Source organism: Pleurodeles waltl, chromosome 12, assembly GCF_031143425.1.
Source record: "Pleurodeles waltl isolate 20211129_DDA chromosome 12, aPleWal1.hap1.20221129, whole genome shotgun sequence".
Lineage (NCBI taxonomy): Eukaryota > Metazoa > Chordata > Amphibia > Caudata > Salamandridae > Pleurodeles > Pleurodeles waltl.
This window is the reverse complement of record NC_090451.1, coordinates 140434478-140459749: the sequence shown is the minus strand read 5'-3', so window position 1 is coordinate 140459749 and position 25272 is coordinate 140434478. Positions and strand designations below refer to the sequence as shown.

Sequence of the window (25272 nt, the reverse complement as noted above, 5' to 3'; positions counted from 1 at the left end):
GGTGTGCATTATTTTAACTGGCCTATCCTTCTTTTATTGAGGCAGATCTGGGATTGGGCAATATTGATTTTATTGTGTAACATTGTACATGAATTCCAAACTCGCTATCACCTCCTAGAGTAATTCCTATCTGCACACCAGCTTCCTGTGGTGATTCAAGTATACAAGGGGAGCCCAGGCTATCTAATTAAAGTGTTCTAGTATTCTACACGCCTGCAGACATGTGGAAAATGCCAATACTCAACATAGGTATTGCCCATGAGCCCCAACAGTCTCATGTCCCTGAGAAAAACTATACACTTCCGGATGAGCAGGCACCATGTGGGAATTGTGTGTCCCACACTAATTTATATCTTCCCTGAGATTTTAAAACCAAACACAGAGCCCCAGGTAAAGAGCTATAAGGATTTTTTAAAAATCTTTAGGTACTCTTATTTTCTAAGCTCTCTTATTCACAGTATCCCAGGAAATAAAAAATGACATTCTGAAGCTTACTCTGTGTCACGGCTGGTAAACTGCTCCGGGGTGTAGTTCACAGGCAGGCATGCCAGTACATTGTTATTCTGAAAGACAAGAAAAGAGATGACTGATACAACTGCAGAGGGTAAGGCAGTTACACTTGGACACAAAACTGTGTGCAGAAGGATGTACACACATGAAGCACGCTGACTGGCTTCAGGTTTCATATAAGCCAGAGTCAACGTCCTCCAAGTCCCCGTGTTTGCGTGATCCATGTCATTCTGTACATGTCCACATCAAATAATTTTCCTTATGCTGTACCAGTTGATTTTCTGTCCCAACTTTAGCTGTGCTTCCAGAGGTCTCTCTGTGAAGGCTAAAGAGGCAGCATCTTACTTCTTCCTCATGCATTACTTTTGCTTTCATAACACATAGTTGGAGAGAAGGGAACCTAGGGACTGTGACCTCCCTAAATGTTTGAGATCTTCAGGATGATAAAGACAATAGGGTTTGATGGAGAAGCGCTGCTCATGGTGCAGCGGGACAGACCATGGCACTCTATTACAATGGTGGCTTGGCAAGAATGAGACCACTCAAGGCTGAACCACAGATGCTCCTCGGGTGAAGCCAGAGTTCTCTATGTGCAATAATGGATGTAGCCAGTTTGAAAGCACATTTCTGGACAGGAGACGTCAGTAAATGCAAACTGCCAAATTTAGTGGCAAGGGTCACGTCTCTCCCCCCCCCCCCCAGATATAAAACTTACCTAGCACTCTCAGGTAAACAAAATACCCAGCACTCACTATCAGTGAGTTGTGCACTAACAACAATATATTCTATTTCCACTTCTAGGTTTATTGACGGTCATTGTACCCTCTTTCCCATATGATCTCTCCCACGCTAGCCACTCGTCTTCCACCTCTCCCAGCTCAGTTCTTTCTTTTTGTACCGAGTGTTATTTTATGGTCCTTCTCTTGACACTACAATTAGTTTGATCTGCCATGGCTTGCTGGAAACCCTCGGTAACACATTACTGCACATTCCATTTAAAATTCTTGCAAGTGCTAAGCACTCGTTTAATCTTCTCTAGCATCTTCTCTAGCATGCCACTTTCCATCTTGCATCACAGGAAATGCTATTCGACTTAAGTTCCTCTGAAGGTTTTTTCCCTTTCTACAGGGCTCTTCCCGAGAATCCAGTTTCAAATTTGACTTGAATGAATGAATCAAATACTATGGGGCTGATTAGGATTCCATAGGTTTCCACCCGCCAGCCTAGCAGGAAACAGGCTACAGAATTGAATTGTCTCCAGCTCATAATCAAGCCAGCGGCAATGGTGTAGCCAGCAGGGTGCACCAGCACCCTCGCCATGTTCACTGTCTGCTGAACACTGCGATGGTGCTGGGCAGGGGGGCCTTTGCACTGCCCATGCCAAGTGCATGGGCAATGCAGGGCCCACCCTATGGCCCCCTGCACCTGTTCTCAACTAGCCTTTTCATGGCGGTGTTACCACCATGAAAAGGCTGGCAGGGAACGGGATCGCAATCCGCAGGACAGCACTGCATGCAGTGCAGCCCTGGCGGATTAGGATCTCTGCCACCATCAGACTGCCGGGATTCAAGATCCTAGAGTAGGTGGCAGTTCACTGGTGGTCGGACCGCCGCCAGGGTTGTTATGTGGTAGTCAGACCGCCAGTGCAGCGACTTTAAGACCACTACACTTGTAATGAGGTGCTATGTCTCTAGCACAAACTGCTGCTTCAAAGAAGCATCCCAACACTAACCAGTAGGGTAATTACTGACCAACAATTATTCATGTTTAAAAATGAAAGTGTTCAGGTCCTTTTTGATCCGAGATTCAGAGCCCAGTTCTCTAAGCTCCAAGTAGAGGCTGTTTGATAGCTTAGCTGTCAAATATGAGCAGGTGTGTCCACCATTTCTGGCTCACTTTACTCTTGGAATAGGCAGTAGCAGCTTATTGCTGGAGAGCAAGTCTCTCCTTGGCCTATACAAACAATCTATGCTGAAGAGTGGCCCTTTACTGCGTACAGCTCTAAACGTGATCAGCAAAGATCTGAAACTGATCTTTTTTTACACTGCCAGCACTTGCAACTGCTTCGGACCCTGTCTGATTGATTTCTTTTTAGGATACTTAAAATGAGCTAAGCTGTAGCATTTTTAATTATCTAGTATTTGTAGTGAGAGTTACATAAATAAACAAAAAAGTTAGAACAATTTAACCGGGAGGTCACCAAGGCTTGCACAATTAGTTTCTTAGTGTTCCCCTGTAACGTTTTTAGAAATTTCGATAAAGGTAAACTTCTCACGTTGTTCATCCACCATTTACGCTAAATTTTTTTGCCACATTTGGACCCTTTCAGTAGATTCCTTGTGTCCTTTCATTCTGCCATGAGCACCAACTAAAGAGAATTTCCTCACTTGAGTTGCCTCTTCCTTTCTATGCATCTCAGTCTCTCCCTTTTATTCCTTTGGACCACGATGTATTGAAGGCAGGGTGGTCAAGGGAAAGAAAAGAATCTGACGTGTTCAAAGTATAAGACTGAAGGAACAGCCACCTTGACCTCTGTAGGTCACACACAACGACTCATTGAGCTGCATTTGTGCTCTCACTGTCTGACTCATCAGCAACCTTTGCTCTATTGAGCAACCAGCCCATCACATACAGACATCATTAAGCATCTCACTGTGCCCTTTATGGATCCCAGTAATCCACACATGTTCTTTAGTGGACCTCCTGGAACATTTTGGCATCTGTCTTCTGCATGTATGTAAACATTCAGCAAACTCCAGTGTTAATCCCACTTCCTTTCTCAGCACAGACCAAATTAATCTTCAGCAGAAGCGCTTCCATCACTGGACCTCTCTTTACTCACTCTTCTCTCTGTACTGGCCAGACAATTACTACAAACTGCCTTCTTGCTTTTCTATCATTCACCTTCCACCATCCTGCCTTATGATTTTGTTAATTATTAGAAGGTGGTCACTGAATCTCTCCCTCATGTCCTAAGACCTTTACATAGGGATAGATTGTCAACTCTACAACTTGAAGAAAATTCAAACAAACATCGACCATCTCCTACAACTTGCAAAAACTCTCTTCAAGATTGCATTTGTTGAAAACTAGATCCTTCGGACAAATAGACGTCCCATTCCATTTTCATAAAACTCTCCCATGCCCTAAACATAACTGAATTACATTAAATTATTTTATAATAACTTAATTTGTGCCCCAATTCTAAAATCTAAATTACATTGATCCAACTGCGATTCTAACCATGATGTTAGATGTCATTAAAATATGTATTTTAACGTAATTCACTTCAATGATTTTTATATCACGACTGACCCTGGCAAATGAACAGATTTATTTTAAAGCACTGGCTATTTTCTTGTGCTTGGTGTCATCTTAAGTCATATGCATTTTGTCTAACTCGTGCAGTAATGCAGTCTTTATATAACAGACAATTGTCATTGACTTGCGCAACCAAAGTAAAAAAAAGCTGAAGTCAGTTCAGAAAACATTACCTGTTAATTAGCTAAACACTTTAGCAGCACATGGTACACAAAGGTGAATCAAATAAATGTTGCTTATCTATCTATGTGTAGTGAGGAACCAACTCTCACAAACAAGATTACAATTCTAGAGTCACCTAAACACAATCACATGTGCTCAGACCACAACCTGTGGAGAAGCACCAGGATGACTCCTTACCCGAGACCAGAAGATGGTGATAACGATTACCAAGTGGGCGATGAGTGTAAGAAAGCGGGAAGGCACCAGGCTGTTGATAGCAGACATTGTCCTGTTATGTGGCAATCCAAGGGTCTCTCAAGACGGAGGTTGACAAACAGGAGAGTTATGACTTGTGGTGACACATATAGTGAGTAGTAGAGTAGGATCGCACTTTGAAGGTGAAGCAATGTCTACAGAGAGGAACACAAGGAATAGTGATCAGTGCTCAAATCAAGATCTAATATAAAGAGACACATCACTGATAAGGCCTAGTCTTTGTGGTTATTCTACCCAACAATTTTTCTGCATTTTGCTCAAGCCTCTGCTGGGCATGCCTTTCTCACTGGGGTAGTGTTGTTATTCACAAATGCTGTTCATGTGCTCAACACTGCACCTGTTCTGCAAGGAGAATTTCACGACTGCCTCTGGACAGCACATCACACAAGAAAGGACCCAAGTGATGTCTGTTTACATGATGCAGTACAAAAGTAGGTCCAACTCTCCAGGTTTTGGTACTTTGTATTGGACTAACGAAAAAGATGCAGTGATGGTGAAATACTTTAGCTTCTGTAACTCCAAAGACAGCGCCATCAGAGGGCATTGAAGAAATGTTCATGATACAAATCAGGAAACTACTTTAATTTAAAAAAAATTAAATATTTGCATATTAGCTTTGCAGATCAAAACAATTTTATTTGTAGTACAACAATGTACCAAGCCTGGAATGACTGGAGTTTAGCCTTTCTTTGCACAGTTAATTATGCTGGAAAAACTGCATGATCATGAAATCAATATCAATGATTCCCAAGCTCCGATTGTACGTAACATAGATCGGTGATAAAGTAATTTTTCATTAATTTATCATGGACAGCAATATGTGCCTTTGAAGGTCTAAGCTACCATCATCAGATACAGATGCAACAGAACATTCTTTTAGGAGATGTCTTGGGTTCGGACTGAAAGTTGCTGATTGGTTGGAGTGGTGCAGAGCCCTGGTGGAAGGAGAGGCTTGACTAGACAACTGCTGAGATGAGAATAGACAGGCGACAGAGGTCCGGTGGGGGAGAAGATAAAACCGCCAAGATTGATGGTAGTAATGGTGGGAAAGAAGTCTGAAGTGCATTGATACAATGTGATCTAGTTAGAGGTGTTGTGAGGAGGTCTATTAGGAGAAGGATACAAATGGGTTGTAAACATTTTGGGTGGGAAAGTGGAAGAGATGAGTCAAATTTGTTGGAGATCTAGATGCAGATGGGCTGGATGGGGGAATAGGGTCAGTGTGAAATTGAGTGATGGTCAATTTACAGGCTGCAATTGAGAAGAATCATTTGATCCAGTGGTTCCCAACCTGTGGTCCGGGGACCCCTGGGGGTCTGCAAAGCTTCCTTAGGGGGTCCGCGACTTCTTAGAAAATTAAATAATATTAACAGATTAGGCCCACAGCTTTTAGTAATGACTCAGTGGGAGGGTCCCCGGATTCCAATAATGATTCATTGGGGGTCCCCGGGTTCCAGTAATGAAGAAGTGGGGGTCCACAGAAATTAAAAGGTTGGGAACCACTGATTTGATTTTTATGGTGTCATTTTCTGAAAGTAATATTTTTAGTAGTAGTGTGCCACTCTTCGCTGATTTGTAGATTTGCGGCTTAGTTGCAGTTTGTGGAAAGGGTATAGGGGCCCTATTGAGTTTAGGCGTTTGCACCCAATGGGCAGTGAGTGCAAGAGGCTCCTTACTTGCATCGATAATAAATGCAGTTCCCTGGCAATGTGATATGGTATGTTCAAAATGGAAACCTATTGCACCAAACCCCGTGCACCAGTCAAGAACCCCAAGCTAAGGTAAACATGTGTGAGGAGGACTGTAAAGACAGGTTGAACTTCTATTGACAATGCAAGAGCAGAGGAGATATGGTCTTCTGGCTAAGTTGCTGTCTTTTGGACCTGGCTTCAACTGCAGCCTTTACAGCTTGACTTAAAATCGAATTATTTTGAGCCAATCACTTATGTTACCAGTGTCTAAAATAATTTAAACATAAAATTGTCTAATACATTAAAAATGTGTATAGCCACACTTGAAGTGTACGATGTTGTATTGTCTCTCAACCCCACCCTCCACTAATATACAGTACTCCAGGTAGATTTTCATGCTATGAATACCAACACATACATACAAACCTAAATAAATATCTACACATAGGAGATAATATTGATCTGACAGACAAGCATGATAATTCATAACAATTAAAACACAGTGGTACAATAACAACTGCGGTGAAATATGTTGCCTTCCACATTTCTTTATTCAGATCTCTACAAATTGTTCACCTATAAGGAAGAAATTAGCAAACAAACAAACAGCAGAAGGAAATTAAGTTTAATTGATATTGTTGTTGAAATATAGGTGTACCTACAAGATTATTATGGAATTCCCTTGTGTTTTATATAGCATGAAAAACAGATTTGCGTACTGTTCCTATTACTGTTTGAATTTCACCAACAGGTTCATTTAATGCAAAAAAAAAAAAAAAGTAAGGACATATAAATCTTGATCCCGTTAGAAGAGATCTTGCACCGAAGCTGCATACATCAAAACTAGCAGTCTTAATTTTGAAAGTGAACTTTGACGCGTCATCAAATTCTTTGATTCTCACCTGAGAAGATCACTTTTTGACTTAATTTATCATTTGAGCTGGCCAGGTATTCACAAAAGGTGACCCTGCACTTGCAATATATTTAGTACATGTAATTCACATCCATAAAATTGTTAAATTACACAGTAGTAAGGACCATGCACGAGTGAGGAGTGGGAGAAACAATGCCTTGTAAGTTTGTGAACGCCCAGGAATGTGCTAGTTTGGGGCCATTCATAACTCCTATCCGACTCTTCTTACCTTGAATGCCTAGAGTTTTAACCAAGCAAAAAGCTGGAGTAACTCCCTTTGCATGGTGAGAAGGGGAATGAACCACCCTTAGACTTTTGGGTGTAGGGGAAAGGGTTGCCCTCTCTGGAAAAAGTGCTTTCCTCAAATAGAAAATTCAAAAAAGTGCTTTTGCACATGCACTGTTATTACAACAATGCATACTTGTTTAAAAAAATTAAAAATTAAAAACCATGTACAATTACACTTCAGGAGAATAGCAAGTTGCGAAAAGGTAACAGGACAGTCCGATTAGTACATCTGGAAACCTGCATCTGGGGTAGCTCTCCAAGCAAGCTACTCAGAATGTCGGTGTATTGCCAAATATTGCCAAAAGGTGTAAAGTTCCTTCATACGGAGGTGTAAATTTCCGATAGACTTTTGTGGATCAGGTCCTTTATGTCCTATGCCTAGTTCCCACACAAGCGTGGTTTTTGGAGGTTTTAGCGGAAAATGAGAATGCACTGTGTGCAAAAAAAGAATTCGTAGTGAGTCAATACAAAGCTTGCAACTCCGATTCATTTCCCTTACACCTACACAGATTCCAAATTTCCTAGCAGTATTTTAGCATTAATAAACTGTTATGCTACTGGAAGAAGACCCTCAAAATGACTAGAATATAATGAAAAGATAGTTTCTTGGCAGCTACACACCAACATGATTTCGACTCATGTGGGCCCGCCTCTTCCTAGCAGATCCTTTAGCCTGGAAACAAGCCCTTCTCTGAAAAGTAGTGGACTCTAAGGGATGGGATCCCCCTGCCAGTCATGTTGAGGATCTCAATTCAACGCTAAATTATCTTCTAACTACTGTCTAAGGGGGTCCCTAGCCTGAGTCTAAAAAGACAGTGTGACTCTGCTCTGCTGCAGTGCAATTAGAGTTCTGGCTACCTTGAAATGTATGTGGTGCACAGCTTCTGAAAGTGGTACTGTGGCATGCTGAAGGATCTGAAGCGGTGGAATCCTGTCAAGCTGCAAGTGTCTATTACTCTTCGTTTGAACAAGAGTGTGGTTCAACTGACCTGCTGCCTGTGTCTAGGATATGGGCTGATCGCTTACCTTCAGGACTTAGACCTCTCGTGGTTTTAATAGCTGACATCATCAGAGGGTGCCAGACGTGCCATTTGCTTCCAGTGCATCTCAGGAGGAAGAGGTGAGTTTAGTCTCTGGCTTGGGGGGGGTGGGGAGGGAATTGCAAAGAAAGAGGCATCGGGGGGAAAGGAAAGGGTTTTCCTTTCCCTCAATGTCTTTTTCAGCATTCCTGCTGCCCGACTGCACCAGACACCAAGGATTTTTTGTTTTGGTATTATTTATGTGGGGCCATTATTATTTACACCGTTTCAGCCCCCCCACCTCCCCCACCCCCCCTTGGGGGCAGATCGGGCTGTTATTTTTAGGCCTTGGGGCAGAAACCACTTTGAGCCAGGGGGAGGGGGAAGAGAAAGAGAAAGGCTGTCCAGGGAGGAGGGCATTATTATTTACACCATTTCTGCCCCTCTTAGGGGCTGATTGGCCTATATTTTTTGTGTCAGAAACCACAATGACACCAGGGATTTGTTTACTTTAGTTTTTTTGTGTGGGGGGGGACGGCAGAAGCCACTAAGGAACCAGGGAATTTTTACGGTTTTAGTCAGTTTCAGTATGGGGGGGTTATCCCCTTGGGCAAGGGTCACTCCCCTTTGGGGGCAATATGTTTTACACCATTTCTGCCCCCCCATGGGGGCAGATCAGTCTTTTATTTTTAGGCCGATCTGCCCCCAAGGGGGGGCAGAAACCACTAAGGCACCAGGGGAAATTTCTAAATGTTTGGTGTTTGTCGAATAGCAAAGTATTTGCATTTGTGATTATAATGTTTTATTTCTCCTTTTTGTTCTAGTTCAAAGCTTTTGCTTCCATTCTTGTGACTCCTTGAGGTTTTGGCAGTGGTTGACCAGCAGTTTGCGTAGTTGCATGTTTTAGATAAGAAAAAAACAAGTTACTCCAAATGACAATTGTTGCCATGCATGAATGACATTTTGTAAGTTGTGTACTAAATGCAGGATTGTGTGTGAAATTGTCTTTAGATTAGTGCACGATGATATTTGTGTTGTCTTATTTGTAATTTTCTTTTCTTGTTTCTTTTTAGTGGGATATCATTGGTGATTGCTGTGGCTGTGCAGAATAGTTGCTGGTGAGTCTAGCTTTTTCAGGCAAGTGAGTGGTATAGTTATGAGTTTATAACTCTTAGTGATAAAGCCACACTTTGTTTATTACTTATCTTACACAGTGCTGGTTGTTGGTGGTGCATTTGTCCAGTTAGTTTTCATAGGAGGGATCATGGCTAGCCATAGGATGCCCACTCAGCAGGTTGTTGGTGTGCTTTTTGAGTCGTCTTCTCACCATGATTATGAGACTGACTCTGCATCTGAGGCAAAGGAGGGAGTGCAAGATTCTGGAAGTGAATTTCCTGTCAGAGAGGAATCGTCTGATGATGAAGCCACTCTAAGTGCTGATGAAGGGCCTGTTTTAGAGGAGGACACTGATGTGGCAATAGTGCAGCAGCCAGCGGCTGAAAGGCTTCCCATTGGAAGACCTGAACTCTGGGTTGCCCCAAACACGGAGTTGCCACAGTTGCCTGCCTTTACTGGTCTCCCAGTGTACAGTAAATATGGAAAACTTTTTGCCTGTCAATTTCTTTGAGTTGTTTATGGACAATGTATTTTTAGAAGAGATTGTTGAGCAGACTAATTTGTATGCAGTATTTGAGGGACAACCCTGCCAGACTTAGGCCACAATCTAGAGCTAGAAGGTGGACTCCGACAAACCTGTAGGAGTTGAAAACGTTCTTGGGTTTAACTTTTTTGATGGGGCTGATAAGGAAACTATCACTGTCTTCATATTGGTCTACTAGTCCCTTGATGGCAACTGCTATATTTCCTGCAACCATGAGTCGTAACCGGAATGAGCTTCTTCTTCGGATGCTGCATTTTGTTGATAATCCTTTAGCCTTGCCACAAGATCACCCTGATTCTGACCATCTTTTTAAGATTAGACCTGACCTTGATCATTTTGTGGTTCAGTTTTCAGAGGTCTATGTTCCAGGCAAAGAAATAGCTGTGGACGAGTCTTTGAACCTGCTGAAGGGTTGTTTGCTTTTTAGGCAGTACATTCCTAACAAGAGGGCATGGTATGGAATTAAATTGTATATGCTGTCTGAAAGTAGTACAGGATATGTTTATAATTTCTGGGTCTACACTGGTAGGAATTCTAGTATTGATCCCCCCTCCTCACGGTTGTCCACCCACTTTTGGAGTTAGCGAGAAAATTGTGTGGGAACTTGGTAGACGACTATTTAACAAAGGTCACCATTTGTATAAAGATAACTTCTACACTGGAGTGCAGTTGTTCAAGGAAATGTTTAGAGTGGACACCGTTGCTTGTGGTACAATCCGTTCTAACCACACAAACCACAAAGAAATATGCATCTAGATATATACACATTTAGATACATGGGATTTGCAGTACATTGCTGTTTGAGTATGGTGGTTATGTAGGAAAGAGCCAACACTTGAGTAGTCTTTTGATGATAAGATAGTTATCTTATATTTGGGGGTAATGAATTCCAGAAAAAGCTGTATCACCTATTGTCTTTTTCTTGTATGGTATTGTTTTGCGGCGGGATGCCAATCTTAAGCGGAGATTTCTTTGTTGAATGTACTTGGTGATTTTATTCCTGATGAAAAGCAGTTCTGTTTCATGCGTTGCTTTGTGGGTGATACAAAGCAGCTTGAAGGTGGATATTCTGGCAACCAGTAACCACTGTAGGGCTCTCAAGGCAGGGGAGATGTGGGCTAGTGGCTTGTCATGTAGGAGTAGTCTGGCAGCCGAGTTCTGAATGTGTTGTAGCTTTTTCATAGTAGATAGAAATTATCAATGGTAGAGGCCATTTGCGTAATCTTGTTTAGATAGTACAAGAGAGATAGTAGCCTGCACCTTGTGTGGAAATCTGGGGTGGGGGGAGATGAGTCACAGAGTTTTCATGGTGATGAAGCATGATCTTTCTAATTTGTCCACTTGAGCATTCATTGTTAACTTGGATTCTATGGTAATTCCATGGTTTCTTACTTCCTTAGATAGTTTAGGTGGTGGCCCCAGATTGTCAGGCCAGGTGCAGAGTGGGTCATAATTTTTCCAATCGCCACATGTGAGTATTTCCTTTTTGGAAGCATTCAGTTTGAGATGGCGCCATGTCATCCACTGATCAATGGCTTTGAGGCAACTGACGATTTGAGAGATTTTAAGGGAGGGAGCCTTGAGAGACCCCCCCTGCTTCTGTGAAGTAGGGTTTGGACGAGAAGGGGTGTATAGATGACATTAGTTCTGTTTTGAAGGTAGGATGTGATCCAATCGGGAACAGTCCCCTCTAAGCTGGCTTTGTAGAGTCTTTGTATTAGAGTGTCATGGTCAACTTTATCAAAGGCAGATGAGAGGTCCAGGAGAAGTAGTGCAGCAACTCCATTGCAGTCCATTGTGTTTTCAAGATCATCCCAGATGGCGATGAGGGCGGATTCTGTGCCTCTTCCTGGGCGGAATCCAGTTTGGTAGTCTGAAAGTTTGGAGTTATCTTTAATGAATTGTGACATCTGGGCGAAGGTTGCTCTTTCTAACAGTTTGCCTCGGAAAGGACCCTTTGTAATTCATCTGTAGTTGTTGGGGTCATGCAGGTCCAAGTTTGTTTTCTTTATTAACATACGTATGTATGCCTTTTTAAGATCTTCAGGAAAGATTCCCGTAGTTAAAGAATTACTTGTGTGGCAGTAGAGGTAACTAGAAGTCTATTCTTGAAGATGTGTGGTGGACAAGGGGCAGAAGGGCAGCTCGAAGGCATGCTTGCTTTGACCAGATCCAGAAATTCACTTTGTGATATTTGTTAGAAGGAGTGCAGAGGCTGGGTTGGCTTACTCTTGTAAGGGATTATTGGAAACAGGTTGGTGCTGGTGGTTTTCCTTTGTTTTAAATAGGAGTACAATGTGTCTGCCTTGGTTGTTTAATGATTTGCCAGTTTGTCTGCAAAATCTTGAATAATGGGATGAGTTCCTTCCATGCATTTAGGTTTTCAAAATTTGTTGAGAATTTTATAAAATTCTTTATTTGCAGATATAGCATTTTGAATTCTGTCTGAATAGTACCTTTGTTTTGTTTTTTTGATTTGTATATTCTGTTAAGTTTACTTAGCTGAAGTTTGTCTTTAATGTTGTTTGATTTGAGCCCGCTTCGTTGCAGCCTTCTGATTTGTTGTTTTATCTTTTTAGTTCAGTATTTCTCCAAGATGATTGTTTTTTGTATTGTGTTTTGAAGGTGATTGTTTTTTGTTGTGTTTTACTTTTCTTGGTGGTATTAGGATATCAAAAGCTTCCTGTAGCCACTTGTAACGTTTTTTAACAGAATTATTGTTTCTAGATCTGTGTTGGCTGTTTATTATCTTTCTAAGTGTTCAAAGTTGAGTTTGTTCCATGGTCAATAGGTAGATGTATGTAAGGTGGTCTTAGGTGTGTTGAGGTGTAGTGTTTTATGTTGGAAAGTTACCAGTTGGTTGTCTGGCCATGTGACTGCCATGTTGCTTTGAACTGTAACTGGTTCTGGGTTTGCAAAAACAACATCTAGGATGTGCCCAGGATTGTGTACAGTCTGATAATATAGGTTCAATCTGAGTGGGCCAGCGATGAGAGCTTTTTGATGAGTTATATTGGGGTTGTTTAAACCAAATGTTTAGGTCTCCAAGAATGCATAGGTTGTAGTTTAGTTTGAAACTGTGTCTAGAAATGTGTCTGGGAATGTAGAATTGCTAGGTGGTTGTCTGTAAAGGAGAAGGAACTTACAGGGGGAAGTTGGTGTAGGTTTGCATCTGGTGAGAAGGGCCTCACAACTTTGTACGGAGATGTCATCTGTTTTGCTGAGATTTACTGCTTGTTTGAATACAACAGCTAGCCCACCTCCTCTTTTGCCTACACAGTTGTGTGTGATGGTTTGATAGCCTGGAGGAACAGCTTCCTGCAACACTGGGTTCATGTCATCTCCCAACCATGATTCAGTTATGAAGAGTAAGTCAGAATGCGTGTCAGTAAGTAGGTTGTAGATGTGGTTCTTGCTTTTAGACATTGAGCGACCATTTATGAGTAGGCAGTTTAGAGCAGGGGTGTGGAATTTAATAGAATATCTACTTGTCCATGGGACGGGTTGCTTCTTAAATCTACTTGTCCTGTAAAAATATATTCTTGTCCCTTTGATGCCATGTAGTGCAGCAATAAAATATGGCATAAATCTCATTATGTAAGAGCTCTGATATTAGCCTCTCTGATTATGCTAGGACTACTACTATAGTAGGGCTTGAATACTTGCAGTGCCAATTCCTACTATAGCAATTTTCTTATTTCCGCAGATCTACATACTGGGGCTGGAGGAAGCAGTATGCAATAGTCCCAGGGCTGGGATGCCTTTGAGTCTGCAAATTTACTAACTTGCATGTTTTATGGATTTTCACCATCTCTTCTCTAATGTTTTTCCATATTGAGAAAGGTTGGAAACTTACTCCTGACAATGGCACAAGTAGAATTTCTTCCAGAGTTGGGAAAAAAGTGGTTGGAGGGAAAGTGAACTTGTAAACGCTCAACAGATTTTCACTTGAGCAAATCTACACATGCATATTTGCTCGTGCTAAAATACATTTCACAAATATTTTATAGGAGTATGATTTTCTGGTCTACTTCTGTAAGTTCTTGAGAATTTATGAAAGCCACTAATTCAAAAACATATAACATGGGTGCACTTTAGTGATTTTTTTTTTTTTAAGAATTGAGTCCCTAATTAGGTCTGGCATTAAAGACATTTTGTTTTTATTAAACTTCTAGTTCTCTATCTATCAGCTGGCTTTACTGTGAGTGATCACATTCTGCTCTTCCACAAAAAGTAGTTTTGTTCAGTGCCAGGAAACACTGTGGCAATCAGTGACATAACAAAACTGGAAGGGGCCCCCCTGCAAAGAACCTGGGCCCCCCCTTGCAGACTCACTCAGGGCAGGTGCTGCGCTGAGGGGGCCACCTGGAGGGGGCTGCAGGCCTTTGTTACGGCACTGGTGGCAATGTGTGCTTTTTTAGACCAAAAACCTTTTTTTCTTTTTGCCAGTGTTAGCTACAATGGTGAGGGCCTGGAAGCTCTCACCACAATAAAGTGTTGCAAAAGTCATGTCAAAACAAGACATACATTGAAGAAACCAAAAGACTCACAAAAAATTTCAGATCAGTTGACTTTGCCAGTGCTTGTTTATTTTTATGCTTCCCATAATCTTGTTGAAAATAGTTACACTGATTTTCCATTAGGAATATTTTTTGGAAATATTAGCATGCATCAACACATTTTACTAAATGATGCTTCAGAGAAATAGCACCTAAAATTTCATAGTAGTGAAACCTTTTTTTCCCCTACTTGCATTTTTTCTGAACATTTAATTTTGATGTGTTGGTGTGTGTGTTTTGTTTTTGTGGAGTAGTGAGAGGAGTATAAAAGAAGTGTTTTTTTGTGAAGGATTTGTATGTGAGTTACTGCTGGTGAGTGGTGTTTGAAAAGTACAGGGCGTGGTGATGTGTTTTGGAGAAGAGTATATGCTGTGAGTAAGCGGGGGATGAACAAGAGTTATGATTGTGTTAGAATCGATGACTGGAAGAAGTAATGCGTGGTATATTAGAGTGTAAAGAATCTATAGTTGAGTGTAATTTTCAAGAAGAAAAGGAAAGTGTTTGTGGATGTTGTGACGGAAGGCTGAGTATAGGTTTTGTTAGGACAAAAGGGGGTCTGTTATGAGTAAGAAGAGTATAGAGCTGGTGTTTTGCATGAATAGGGAGTGTGTGTCTGGATGCATTATAGTTTTGTATAATGTGGCTTTGTGTTGTGTTTGTAATGTGTGGATGTGTTAGTGGTATAGGACAAAGTTGTGTTTTGTGTGAGAATGAAGGTGCAATAGTGTTGTAGTAGGAGCAGAATGGTGCATAGGTGTGGTTTTGTAGTGGTTGTTGAGACATTGAGATCTGTATGAGGTTTGTTTGTGGTGTATAAGTAGAATGTCTTTGCTGATATTGTGTTTGGACGTTGGATGATGTGAAGGGATCAAGGTCATTTCTGGAAGCTTGGGAAGCATTTCTGGCCCTAGGCCCATCACTTCCAAACAGGCAACTTCCCTTACCCTCTTCGCCCTTAGCCTCGACTCCCAGGATGAGACACCTATTGGCCAATGGAACTCTATCCCTAACTCAAACCAGTCAGAATCCTAATCCTAAACACAACAGCCAATGGGAAACCTGGCCCTATTAACCAACCACAAACCTAGCCCTAATAGCCAATCAAAACCAAAGCCCTAATCCCTACGTCCAATAGGAACCCTAACCCCACTAACCAACTTTGACCCTAACCCTGATAGCCAATCAGAACAGTAACCCTAAACCCTTAGCCCAATAGGAATCCTAGCCCTAGTACTAATCTGAATGTAAACCCTAGACTCTTACTCCAGTAGGAAATCCCAGCCCTAGAGCCAATCAGAACACAAACCTGAAGCCCTTAAGCCAACAGAGATACTAGCCCTTGCAACCAATCACAGCAACAGATGCAACAACCTACAGAAACGTATATAAGGGGCAAGTTACCTCATGCCCAGGCTCCTGTGGCAGGGATGAGGGAGGTACTGTCCTACTCAGAATCGCCTTGCATACAGGCAGGCACAATCCACACTTCTAAGCTAGCAGATTCTACTTTTTAGGTAAGGGAAAATTTTGAAACCACTGAAATACTGCTTGTCGTGCTCTCAAATATATCACCTTTTCAAGCCAAAAACAAGTGGTGCATACACTTTCCAAACACAGTTTAAACCACAGAGCAGATTAAGCAGTCTCCTAAACAAGCTTAGACAGTCACGGGTAGAAAAAACAGCAATTGAAGGGCACCAGGTTTGCAGAAAAACAGGGAGCCAATTGTAAACAGACACAGGTATGGAAAAAAACACTTTTTTACAAATAACAAGAATACACAGAAAGTCTGTAATCTTACCACCTTCTTTGACTCTTGTTCACTGGGCTGCTTAGAGTGCAGAGAAGCTGTGCTCACAAAATGGAGGTGGCTGCCTTGGGGTTCCTTTCACAAACTTAAAAGGCCAGTGCAGGTATGAGAGGAGGGCTCAGGTTGCCTGGGAGCTAGAGAGCCAATCACCAAGCCCAGGCTCCTGTGGCAGGGAGGAGGGAGGTGCTCCTCTATTCAGAATCTCCTTGAATACAGACATGCACAATCCACACTTCCAAGCTAGCAGGTTCTATTTTTCAGGTAAGGGACTATTTTGAAACCAGTGAAATACTGCCTATCGCACTCTCAGATATAATACTTTTTTAGGCCTTAAAACAAGTGGTGCATACACTTTCCAAACACAGTTTAAACCATAGAGCATATTAAGCAGTCACCTAAACACACTCCGGTTAATGGTGAATGGTGATGGCTCTTCTTCTGGTGACACCTATCTCAGACAGAGAGGGATCCTTCTCACCTTTGCCTTACCACACCCTCACCCCCGGGTCTACGTTGCCTTGATATTCTTTGCTTCCACTAAGGCTCCATTGTTGAGGGAGAGGCAGAGTCAGGCAGCCACTGGGCTCCCATAGTCCGATAGCATCCTGACACTGTCTCTCTCCCAACCCAACGCTAGGACATGCCACATCAATTTGGCTGATGACAGGAATCTTTGACAGGCCTGCGCTCCCCCCTCCCCAAATCCTGCGCAATAACTACCCCCACCACCCTCATCCCGCTGCCCCAACACCCCCAAACACACAGACACACACAGGAGTGCGCGCACACAGGCACGTGCACACAAAACAATGCTTGGCAGCATACAGAGCAACTAGGAGGCCGACCCCTATACTCTATGCTGTGGAATGATACAATTCAAGCAACATTAGTAATTGATTTGAATGGTCACTCACACTGCTTAATTGCATTGAGCAGGCACAAGCCTTTGCAGTGGCCATACAAAAAAGTACTCAAGAAAAATACATTAATTTAACATTGGGCAGAGAGCGCTGCTCACAAACCCTGCCCCCCCACCAAAAAAACTCTATCACACTGTAAAGTAGAAGTATACAACACTATCTGCTTCCTAGACAGTTGGCTGCTTGTTCTGTTCTGCACTATTCTCACAAACAAAAGCATTAAGTTGTGAATGCCAAGTGGACCAAACATACACAAGCTGAAAAATAAATCCCTAGCAGAACTAATGTCCTTCATCTTATCAGGTGGCTGCAGGCATCCTGACTCACAGCTATGGCATTTATTTCCACCTTGTTACTTAACAAAACAGAGACAATTGTGGAATGCACAAAACAAAAGATGAAACTGCCTCTGCTCTTTCTCTGTTTCAAATACAAGAGATTTTGCAAATAAGCTAACAGATATTTCACACCGACATAAATGACTGTCATACTGAATGTAATTAAATTGACACACAACACTTTGGAATTCGAGACAGATGCAAAATTGACTGTACTCGGTGTCTTGAGAGAAGGAAAACTGAGGCAGAAGGACAGATTACCCCAAAATGAATCCTTTCTGTAAGTACACCATTCTCTGGTTCATGAAGTGAAACAGCAGATGCCAGACCTCACTAATTGCATCACGGCTAGATCCTGACACAGCAGCATCTGAATAATTGACATTTCAGAATGAATAAAAAGCCTTGACATGGTCAATTTCCTTGAAGACTAGATAGCAAAAACAATAGCACTGCAGCATCTCAACTGAGAGAATTCACTGGGTGACTGTGTGACACCCTTTGTGAGATCATCGCCATGTCAAGTGGTGCTAAACTGCTCAATTCTAGAAACATCTAAGCCATACTACAAGATGCAAGGAAGATGAGCCAGACTGTTATGAAAGAGAAAAAAAAATCCTAGTATTCTCTACTTACATCTTGGCAGGACAAAATCAAATGAATTTAACTGTGGACCAGAAACACCAGTTCATTGGCCCTAAACCCTGAGACTGGGTCAAACAGAAAGGTTCACCACCACAGGCATCAGCATCCAATGGATGTGATCAGAAAGAATCCTAGATGAGGCATACCAGATTACAATCCAAAGACTGAATGCAACAACAAGCCCTAGCAACCACCCTTCACCATATTCTATTATACAAATAAGCATCAGGGGTGTCCTTAACAACAATCAAATCTAATGATGACGAGGCATCAACTCATTCTTCTAGGAGCAACAGTGTGAGAAAACAGGGCTGATTGCAAAGGTCCCCTAACTTTTGGCACCCATTTTTCACTTTTTGCTGGTGTTTTCCTGACTCTGATGGTGCCCTGGGTGCTACTAACCAGTCCCAGGGCCTGTGCTCTGTGTAAAATCAGTATGCAAATTAGGCTAATTATAATTGTCTAAGTCAACCTACCTATAAGTCCCTAGTATATGGCAGGGCATGTAGGTTTAGGGACCCCAGCATAGGTAGTGTACCCATAGGTGACCTGCTGAGGTGCCCAGTGTCATTTTAAAGGCAGACCTGCCTTGCTGGCTGTTTTTAAATTAAAAAGTTACATGCAAATTCGACTTTGGAATTAAAAGTAGTTCCAAAGCCTTAAACTACCTTATTTTTACATATAGGTCACCCCTAAGGTGTGCCACTGGGGCTGGGTGCCATGTAACTATAAGCAGGGACCTTGTAAACATAGTTTTATAAGCCCTGGTGAGGAAAAACATGCAAATTCGTTTTTCCCTCATTGTAGTGAATGGTCTTTATAAGCTAGAATGGGGAGACTTTATTTTAATATTAAAAGTCCCCTTAAGTAACAGATACCAGAAGTTTGGTATCAAATTAATTTTTATAATAAATCCCACAACTTCCAGTTGTTTAATATAACTTGTTCATGTAAGGAGTTTTAAACTTTACCTGAAAAGTTGCCAACTTCAGCCCTGCAGTGTTTTTGCTGCTTTGCTCTGATTGGCCAGCCTCTGGCAGCCTGGCCAGGCTGCTTGATGAGGTGAGAAGTGTGAGAAGGTAGCCTCTTTCTAGCCTTGTTACCCCCACTTTTGGCCTGTTTGTGAGTGTATGTCAGGGTGTTTGTCACTGTTTTCACTGTCTCACTGGGATCCTGATAGCCAGGCCTCAGTGCTCATAGTGAAAACACTATGTTTTCAGTATGTTTGTTATGTGTCACTGAGATCCTGCTGGTCAGGACCCCAGTGCTCATAGGTTTGTGGCCTATATGTATGTGTCACTGGGACCCTGTCACACAGGGCCCCAGTGCTCATAGGTGTGCATGTATATGTTCCCTGTGTGGTGCCTAACTGTCTCACTGAGGCTCTGCTAACCAGAACCTCAGTGTTTATGCTCTCTCATTACTTTTAAATTGTCACTAACAGGCTAGTTACCATTTTTACCAATTTACATTGGCTTACTGGAACACCCTTATAATTCCCTAGTATATGGTACTGAAGTACCCAGGGTATTGGGGTTCCAGGAGATCCCTATGGGCTGCAGCATTTCTTTTGCCACCCATAGGGAGCTCTGACAATTCTTACACAGGCCTGCCACTGCAGCCTGAGTGAAATAACGTCCACGTTATTTCACAGCCATTTTACACTGCACTTAAGTAACTTATAAGTCACCTATATGTCTAACCTTTACCTGGTAAAGGTTAGGTGCAAAGTTCCTCAGTGTGAGGGCACCCTGGCACTAGCCAAGGTGCCCCCACATTGTTCAGAGCCAATTCCCTGAACTTTGTGAGTGCGGGGACACCATTACACGCGTGCACTACATATAGGTCACTACCTATATGTAGCTTCACAATGGTAACTCCGAATATGGCCATATAACATGTCTATGATCATGGAATTGCCCCCTCTATGCCATCCTGGCATAGTTGGCACAATCCCATGATCCCAGTGGTCTGTAGCACAGACCCTGGTACTGCCAAACTGCCCTTCCTGGGGTTTCACTGCAGCTGCTGCTGCTGCCAACCCCTCAGACAGGCAGCTGCCCTCCTGGGGTCCAGCCAGGCCTGGCCCAGGATGGCAGAACAAAGAACTTCCTCTGAGAGAGGGTGTGACACCCTCTCCCTTTGGAAAATGGTGTGAAGGCAGGGGAGGAGTAGCCTCCCCCAGCCTCTGGAAATGCTTTGTTGGGCACAGAGGTGCCCAATTCTGCATAAGCCAGTCTACACCGGTTCAGGGGACCCCTTAGCCCTGCTCTGGTGCGAAACTGGACAAAGGAAAGGGGAGTGACCACTCCCCTGACCTGCACCTCCCCTGGGAGGTGTCCAGAGCTCCTCCAGTGTGCTCCAGACCTCTGCCATCTTGGAAACAGAGGTGCTGCCGGCACACTGGACTGCTCTGAGTGGCCAGTGCCACTAGGTGACGTCAGATACTCCTTGTGATAGGCTCCTTCAGGTGTTGCTAGCCTATCCTCTCTCCTAGGTAGCCAAACCCTCTTTTCTGGCTACTTAGGGTCTCTGTCTCTGGGGAAACTTCAGATAACGAATGCATGAGCTCAGCCGAGTTCCTCTGCATCTCTCTCTTCACCTTCTGATAAGGAATCGACTGCTGACTGTGCTGGAAGCCTGCAAACCTGCAACATAGTAGCAAAGACGACTACTGCAACTCTGTAACGCTGATCCTGCCGCCTTCTCGACTGTTTTCCTGCTTGTGCATGCTGTGGGGGTAGCCTGCCTCCTCTCTGCACCAGAAGCTCCGAAGAAATCTCCCGTGGGTCGACGGAATCTTCCCCCTGCAACCGCAGGCACCAAAAAGCTGCATTACCGGTCCCTTGGGTCTCCTCTCAGCACGACGAGCGAGGTCCCTCGAATCCAGCGACTCTGTCCAAGTGACCCCCACAGTCCAGTGACTCTTCAGCCCAAGTTTGGTGGAGGTAAGTCCTTGCCTCACCTCGCTGGGCTGCATTGCTGGGAACCGCGACTTTGCAGCTACTCCGGCCCCTGTGCACTTCCGGCGGAAATCCTTTGTGCACAGCCAAGCCTGGGTCCACGGCACTCTAACCTGCATTGCATTGCACTCTATACTGCATATTTTTGCTATTGTGTATATATATCTTGTGTATATTTCCTATCCTCTCACTGAGGGTACACTCTAAGATACTTTGGCATATTGTCATAAAAATAAAGTACCTTTATTTTTAGTATAACTGTGTATTGTGTTTTCTTATCATATTGTGCATATGACACTAAGTGGTACTGTAGTAGCTTCACACGTCTCCTAGTTCAGCCTAAGCTGCTCTGCTAAGCTACCATTATCTATCAGCCTAAGCTGCTAGACACCCTATACACTAATAAGGGATAACTGGGCCTGGTGCAAGGTGCAAGTACCCCTTGGTACTCACTACAAGCCAGTCCAGCCTCCTACAAGAAGTGGCCTGGCTCAACACAAAGAGATGTGCCTGGGGGAGGAGATCTTCCCTCAGCAGATGGGGAAGCAGGAAGGAGGGAGGGCTGCCAAACTGGTCTTCAAAGGCAGGGAAGGACATTTGGAGCAACCCAGCAACACCCTCACATCCTGCAAACCCAGACAATTAGGGGCCCCCTTGATTAGATTAGGAAAGGGTTGTGTTTAGGATTTTTAGCCACACCAGTGGGTGGGCTCAGCCAGATGTAACCTCCAAAAATCACTTTCAGCCATGATGGATTTTTGAGGAATGTTCCTCCCTGGGATTGATTTTTGCCACACTTCCCAGGAAGTGGTCGTCACAGGGGGAAGGACCCTGCCCCTGATTGGAGAACCAGGACCCTCCTGTTTTTAACCCAGGAGCAAGGATAAAACTGGCAGACCTGCACCCACACCTCAGTTCCCTACCAGATCCCAAAAAGGAAGAACTACAGAAGAAGAAGGACTGCCCTGCTGGACCCCTGGCCTGCACCTGGGCACTGCACTCTGGAGGACTGCACCAGCTGCACACTTGGGCCTCACCACAAGAAGGTCTTTGCCTGGCTTCAACGGGTTCAAGGAGGGACTCCCTGTTTGCTACAGGTGAAAACTTACTAACCAGATTCCCCTGCACCAACTCCTGAAAAAATCAACCAGCTGACCACTGTCCAGTGGCCAAAAAGGCGTTTGCGCCAGGTGCATTCTGGGAGTTGTGGTCTGCACCCTCAAGGAGCATCTCAGAGCTTCCGGAACCTTGGGGTGAACTGTGGACCTCAATAGAACATCTAGAAGAAGATCCAGATGTTTGGAGAACTTTTGGAAAAAGCTCCATAGAGGGACCGACCCGCCACGGCAACTCTAGCCGGCTTGCCTCAACAGCGACCCGGCCTGACTTGCAGGTTCGTCCCTGTGAAGAAAATCTCAAAAAAAGTGACTACGTCTGAATGTAGGTAGTTGACCGGGACTTCCCAGGCAGTGCATCCAAAGAGGACTCCAATGACATCGGATCAAGATTCAGGTTTGCCCTGGTCGAAGGAATTTTTACCTCGAAAAAACGACTACGTCCGAAGGTAAAAATCTCCAACGAGGGCTCCCGCGACTTGTATCCGAGGAAGAGTTCCAGGAGGTCGGATTGGACTGGCAGGTTCGTCCCGCTGAAGAAAATCCCCAGAAAAACAACTAAGTCCTAAGGTAAACTTTTGAACGAGGCCTCCCGTGGGCTGTAGCCAAGCCAGGCTCCATCACAGTCGGCCTTAAACTTTGACTTTGCCCGGTCGAGGTGAGACCAGATGGGCGCTTTTTGTTTCTATGCACTAGAAAGCATTAATTCTTTAAAAAATCATATCTCCTGTTCCCCTTATTAGATTTTATTTGTTTTGGTGTCATTTTAAAGCTAAAATTATTTCCTATTTTTATAAATTGAGTTTGGATTTTTAAACTGTTTCCTGTGTTTTATTTACTTACTGTTTTGTGATATTTGAATGCTTTACGCTGTCTCCTAAGTTAAGTCTTGTCGCTCGTTGCCAAGCTACCAAGGGTTGAGCTAGGTTTCATTTACTGGGACCTAAGTGGAGGTTAGTGGCCTATTGCTCAGTGTAGGTACTTACCTGCCCTTACCAATAACCCATTTTCCAACAAACAGAGATAACTAGCCCATCATCACACCTCACACAATCAATTCATGAAGAGCCATTCGAGTGAGTCTACGCAAAATAAACGTAAGCAGTAAAGAAGTTCTGTTAATTTTTTTCTTATTTTTTTTTACTATTTCTAGCAAGCAGCTACACTTACCTTGTTAATAAGATACGGCCATATAGACTACTCTCCTATCTTCCTGTCACTTGCAAAGCAACAATATCTCTAGTCAAAAATTACACCCAATAAACAATAACAGAAGCACATTCTATAAGGGCACCTCAACACAGTAACTATAGCTAAATTAATATAATTTTTTTTTTCGGGAATCACTGGATGCCCACACAGCGTGAATTGAACTGGATTGCTCCCATTCTCACTGGGCCAGACCCGGCCCTGGGTAATTTGTTTCTTTTTTATGCTAAAGTATTATTTATTTGTACACAGGGTAAGCACTACAAATTATGCATCTAAAAGGCAGTTAGCCACCATGACATATGGTGTTACAGAACTACAGGCGTAACCACCAGGCTTTCCCAAAAGACATGCTTAATTGGAATAGACAACATGTGTTTGGATCACCAGTCACACTAGATACACGCACTAGAGCAGTTTGACTAATCCTGATAAATACACCTTAACATGAAACATCAGAGAATATCACACACCTAGCTGCAACACTGGGTTATACATGGCAGTGTGTAATAGTACCTACATAGCATTGTCGGAGAAAATCGATGACTGACCAGATCAAACTTTAGACGGACTATACAAGCTTAAAGAGCCCCAGGCTGATCAGTTCGACGCTCGATTGGTAGGTCCTGGGAAACAGACACTGCAGAGACGCTTGTGTGGTAACCACAGCAACGGTACATAGACAACGTCTTTGCGGACTCCCAGGCCCAAAATAAAGCGATCCCAATAAAAAAGTTCATCCCCAATACCATTGTGGACTCAAATACGTTAACTGACTTTCCCATGCAGTATATTAACTTGTTTTATACACAAATTAATATCGTAGTATTACTGCCATTTTAAATGCTATAAGTAACTGGTGTTGTCGGACCCATAAGCAATAAACTACCACGGATAAATTAAGGGGTTACCACATGCAGTAAGTGACCCATGATGTAACGTGGCATTACAATAAAATAAGTGACACTATTCAATAAGTGACCTTTGTGCAACATAAGAACCTAAAAAAACTCAGTGTAAAATAAGTAATTGGTTTACAATAGGGTGTCCTGTGCAATAAACCGATCCTAGTCAAATAAAATACCCCATGCAAAAAGTAAACCACTTGTAACAATAAGACGTGACCCATTTGATATAATAAAGGCGCACGTTGTAAAATATCTCACCTGGTTGTAAAAAGTTAACCCTCGGAAACACAAAACTATGATAATTACAATAACTGATTCGTTTGCAATGTGATCTTAACTGCAATTAGACCGAGAAGCACAATATGTGACCGTAATAAAATAACGTCAATGCAATAACGTGTCTAAAAGGGGGGTCAGGCAGCTACTTACGTGAACCGTCCTTAGACTCAAACCCGGCTTCTTTGTCCGTTATTGATTTTTTTAATAGGTGATCTTTTCTCAACCAATCCCATAACTGAACATATTCTATGGTTCATCTACGAGTAGGAGGGGCTCATAATTTAAAAGGCGGTTTAGGATAGGAGGATTGTTTTCACCTCAACCAATCCCACTCCGCTGCATAGAATTCCACGGGGCTAATTGGCTGAACACGGCACTTGCTTTTTCGTTGGGTAACCGCTGGTCGCGTATTAGTAGGTCGTCGTTTATCTAGTACTTTGAAGGAGAAGGGTGTTGGTGTTTCTTGGGGCAATTCCTTCACGGACGTGGCACAGAAATTTGAGTTGTGATGTGACAGCAGCTCTCGGTCCGGCTCTGCCAGTGTGTGGTTAGCCGATTCTGGATGGGCTGCTGGACGTAAGGGTTAAAAGGGCATTATGGGAAGTTGAAGTAGGGTTGCTCTGCAGTACAGTGGGGTTGTGAGAATGAAATTCGAGGTAGTGCAGACGTCCTTGACAGATTGAGTG

At 43.1% G+C, this 25272-nt stretch overlaps 1 protein-coding gene across 3 annotated transcripts in view; it reads right to left on the bottom strand.

Moving 5' to 3' along the window:
• Nucleotides 1-24791, bottom strand: part of TMEM107 (transmembrane protein 107) — a 51938-nt gene extending 27147 nt beyond the window's left edge. For 2 of the 3 annotated variants that reach the window (XM_069217494.1, XM_069217492.1), the window contains exons 1-3: nucleotides 24737-24791; nucleotides 4192-4403; nucleotides 496-563 (exon numbers count right to left, since the gene is read on the bottom strand). In XM_069217494.1, the coding sequence (XP_069073595.1) occupies nucleotides 496-563; nucleotides 4192-4278 (155 nt within the window). In that variant the 5' untranslated portion in view covers nucleotides 4279-4403; nucleotides 24737-24791. Of the gene's footprint in view, nucleotides 1-495; nucleotides 564-4191; nucleotides 4404-23919; nucleotides 24001-24736 lie in introns of those variants that run through there. The other variant, XM_069217493.1, reaches the window with a different exon arrangement.
• Between the last annotated feature and the right edge of the window lie 481 nt (nucleotides 24792-25272).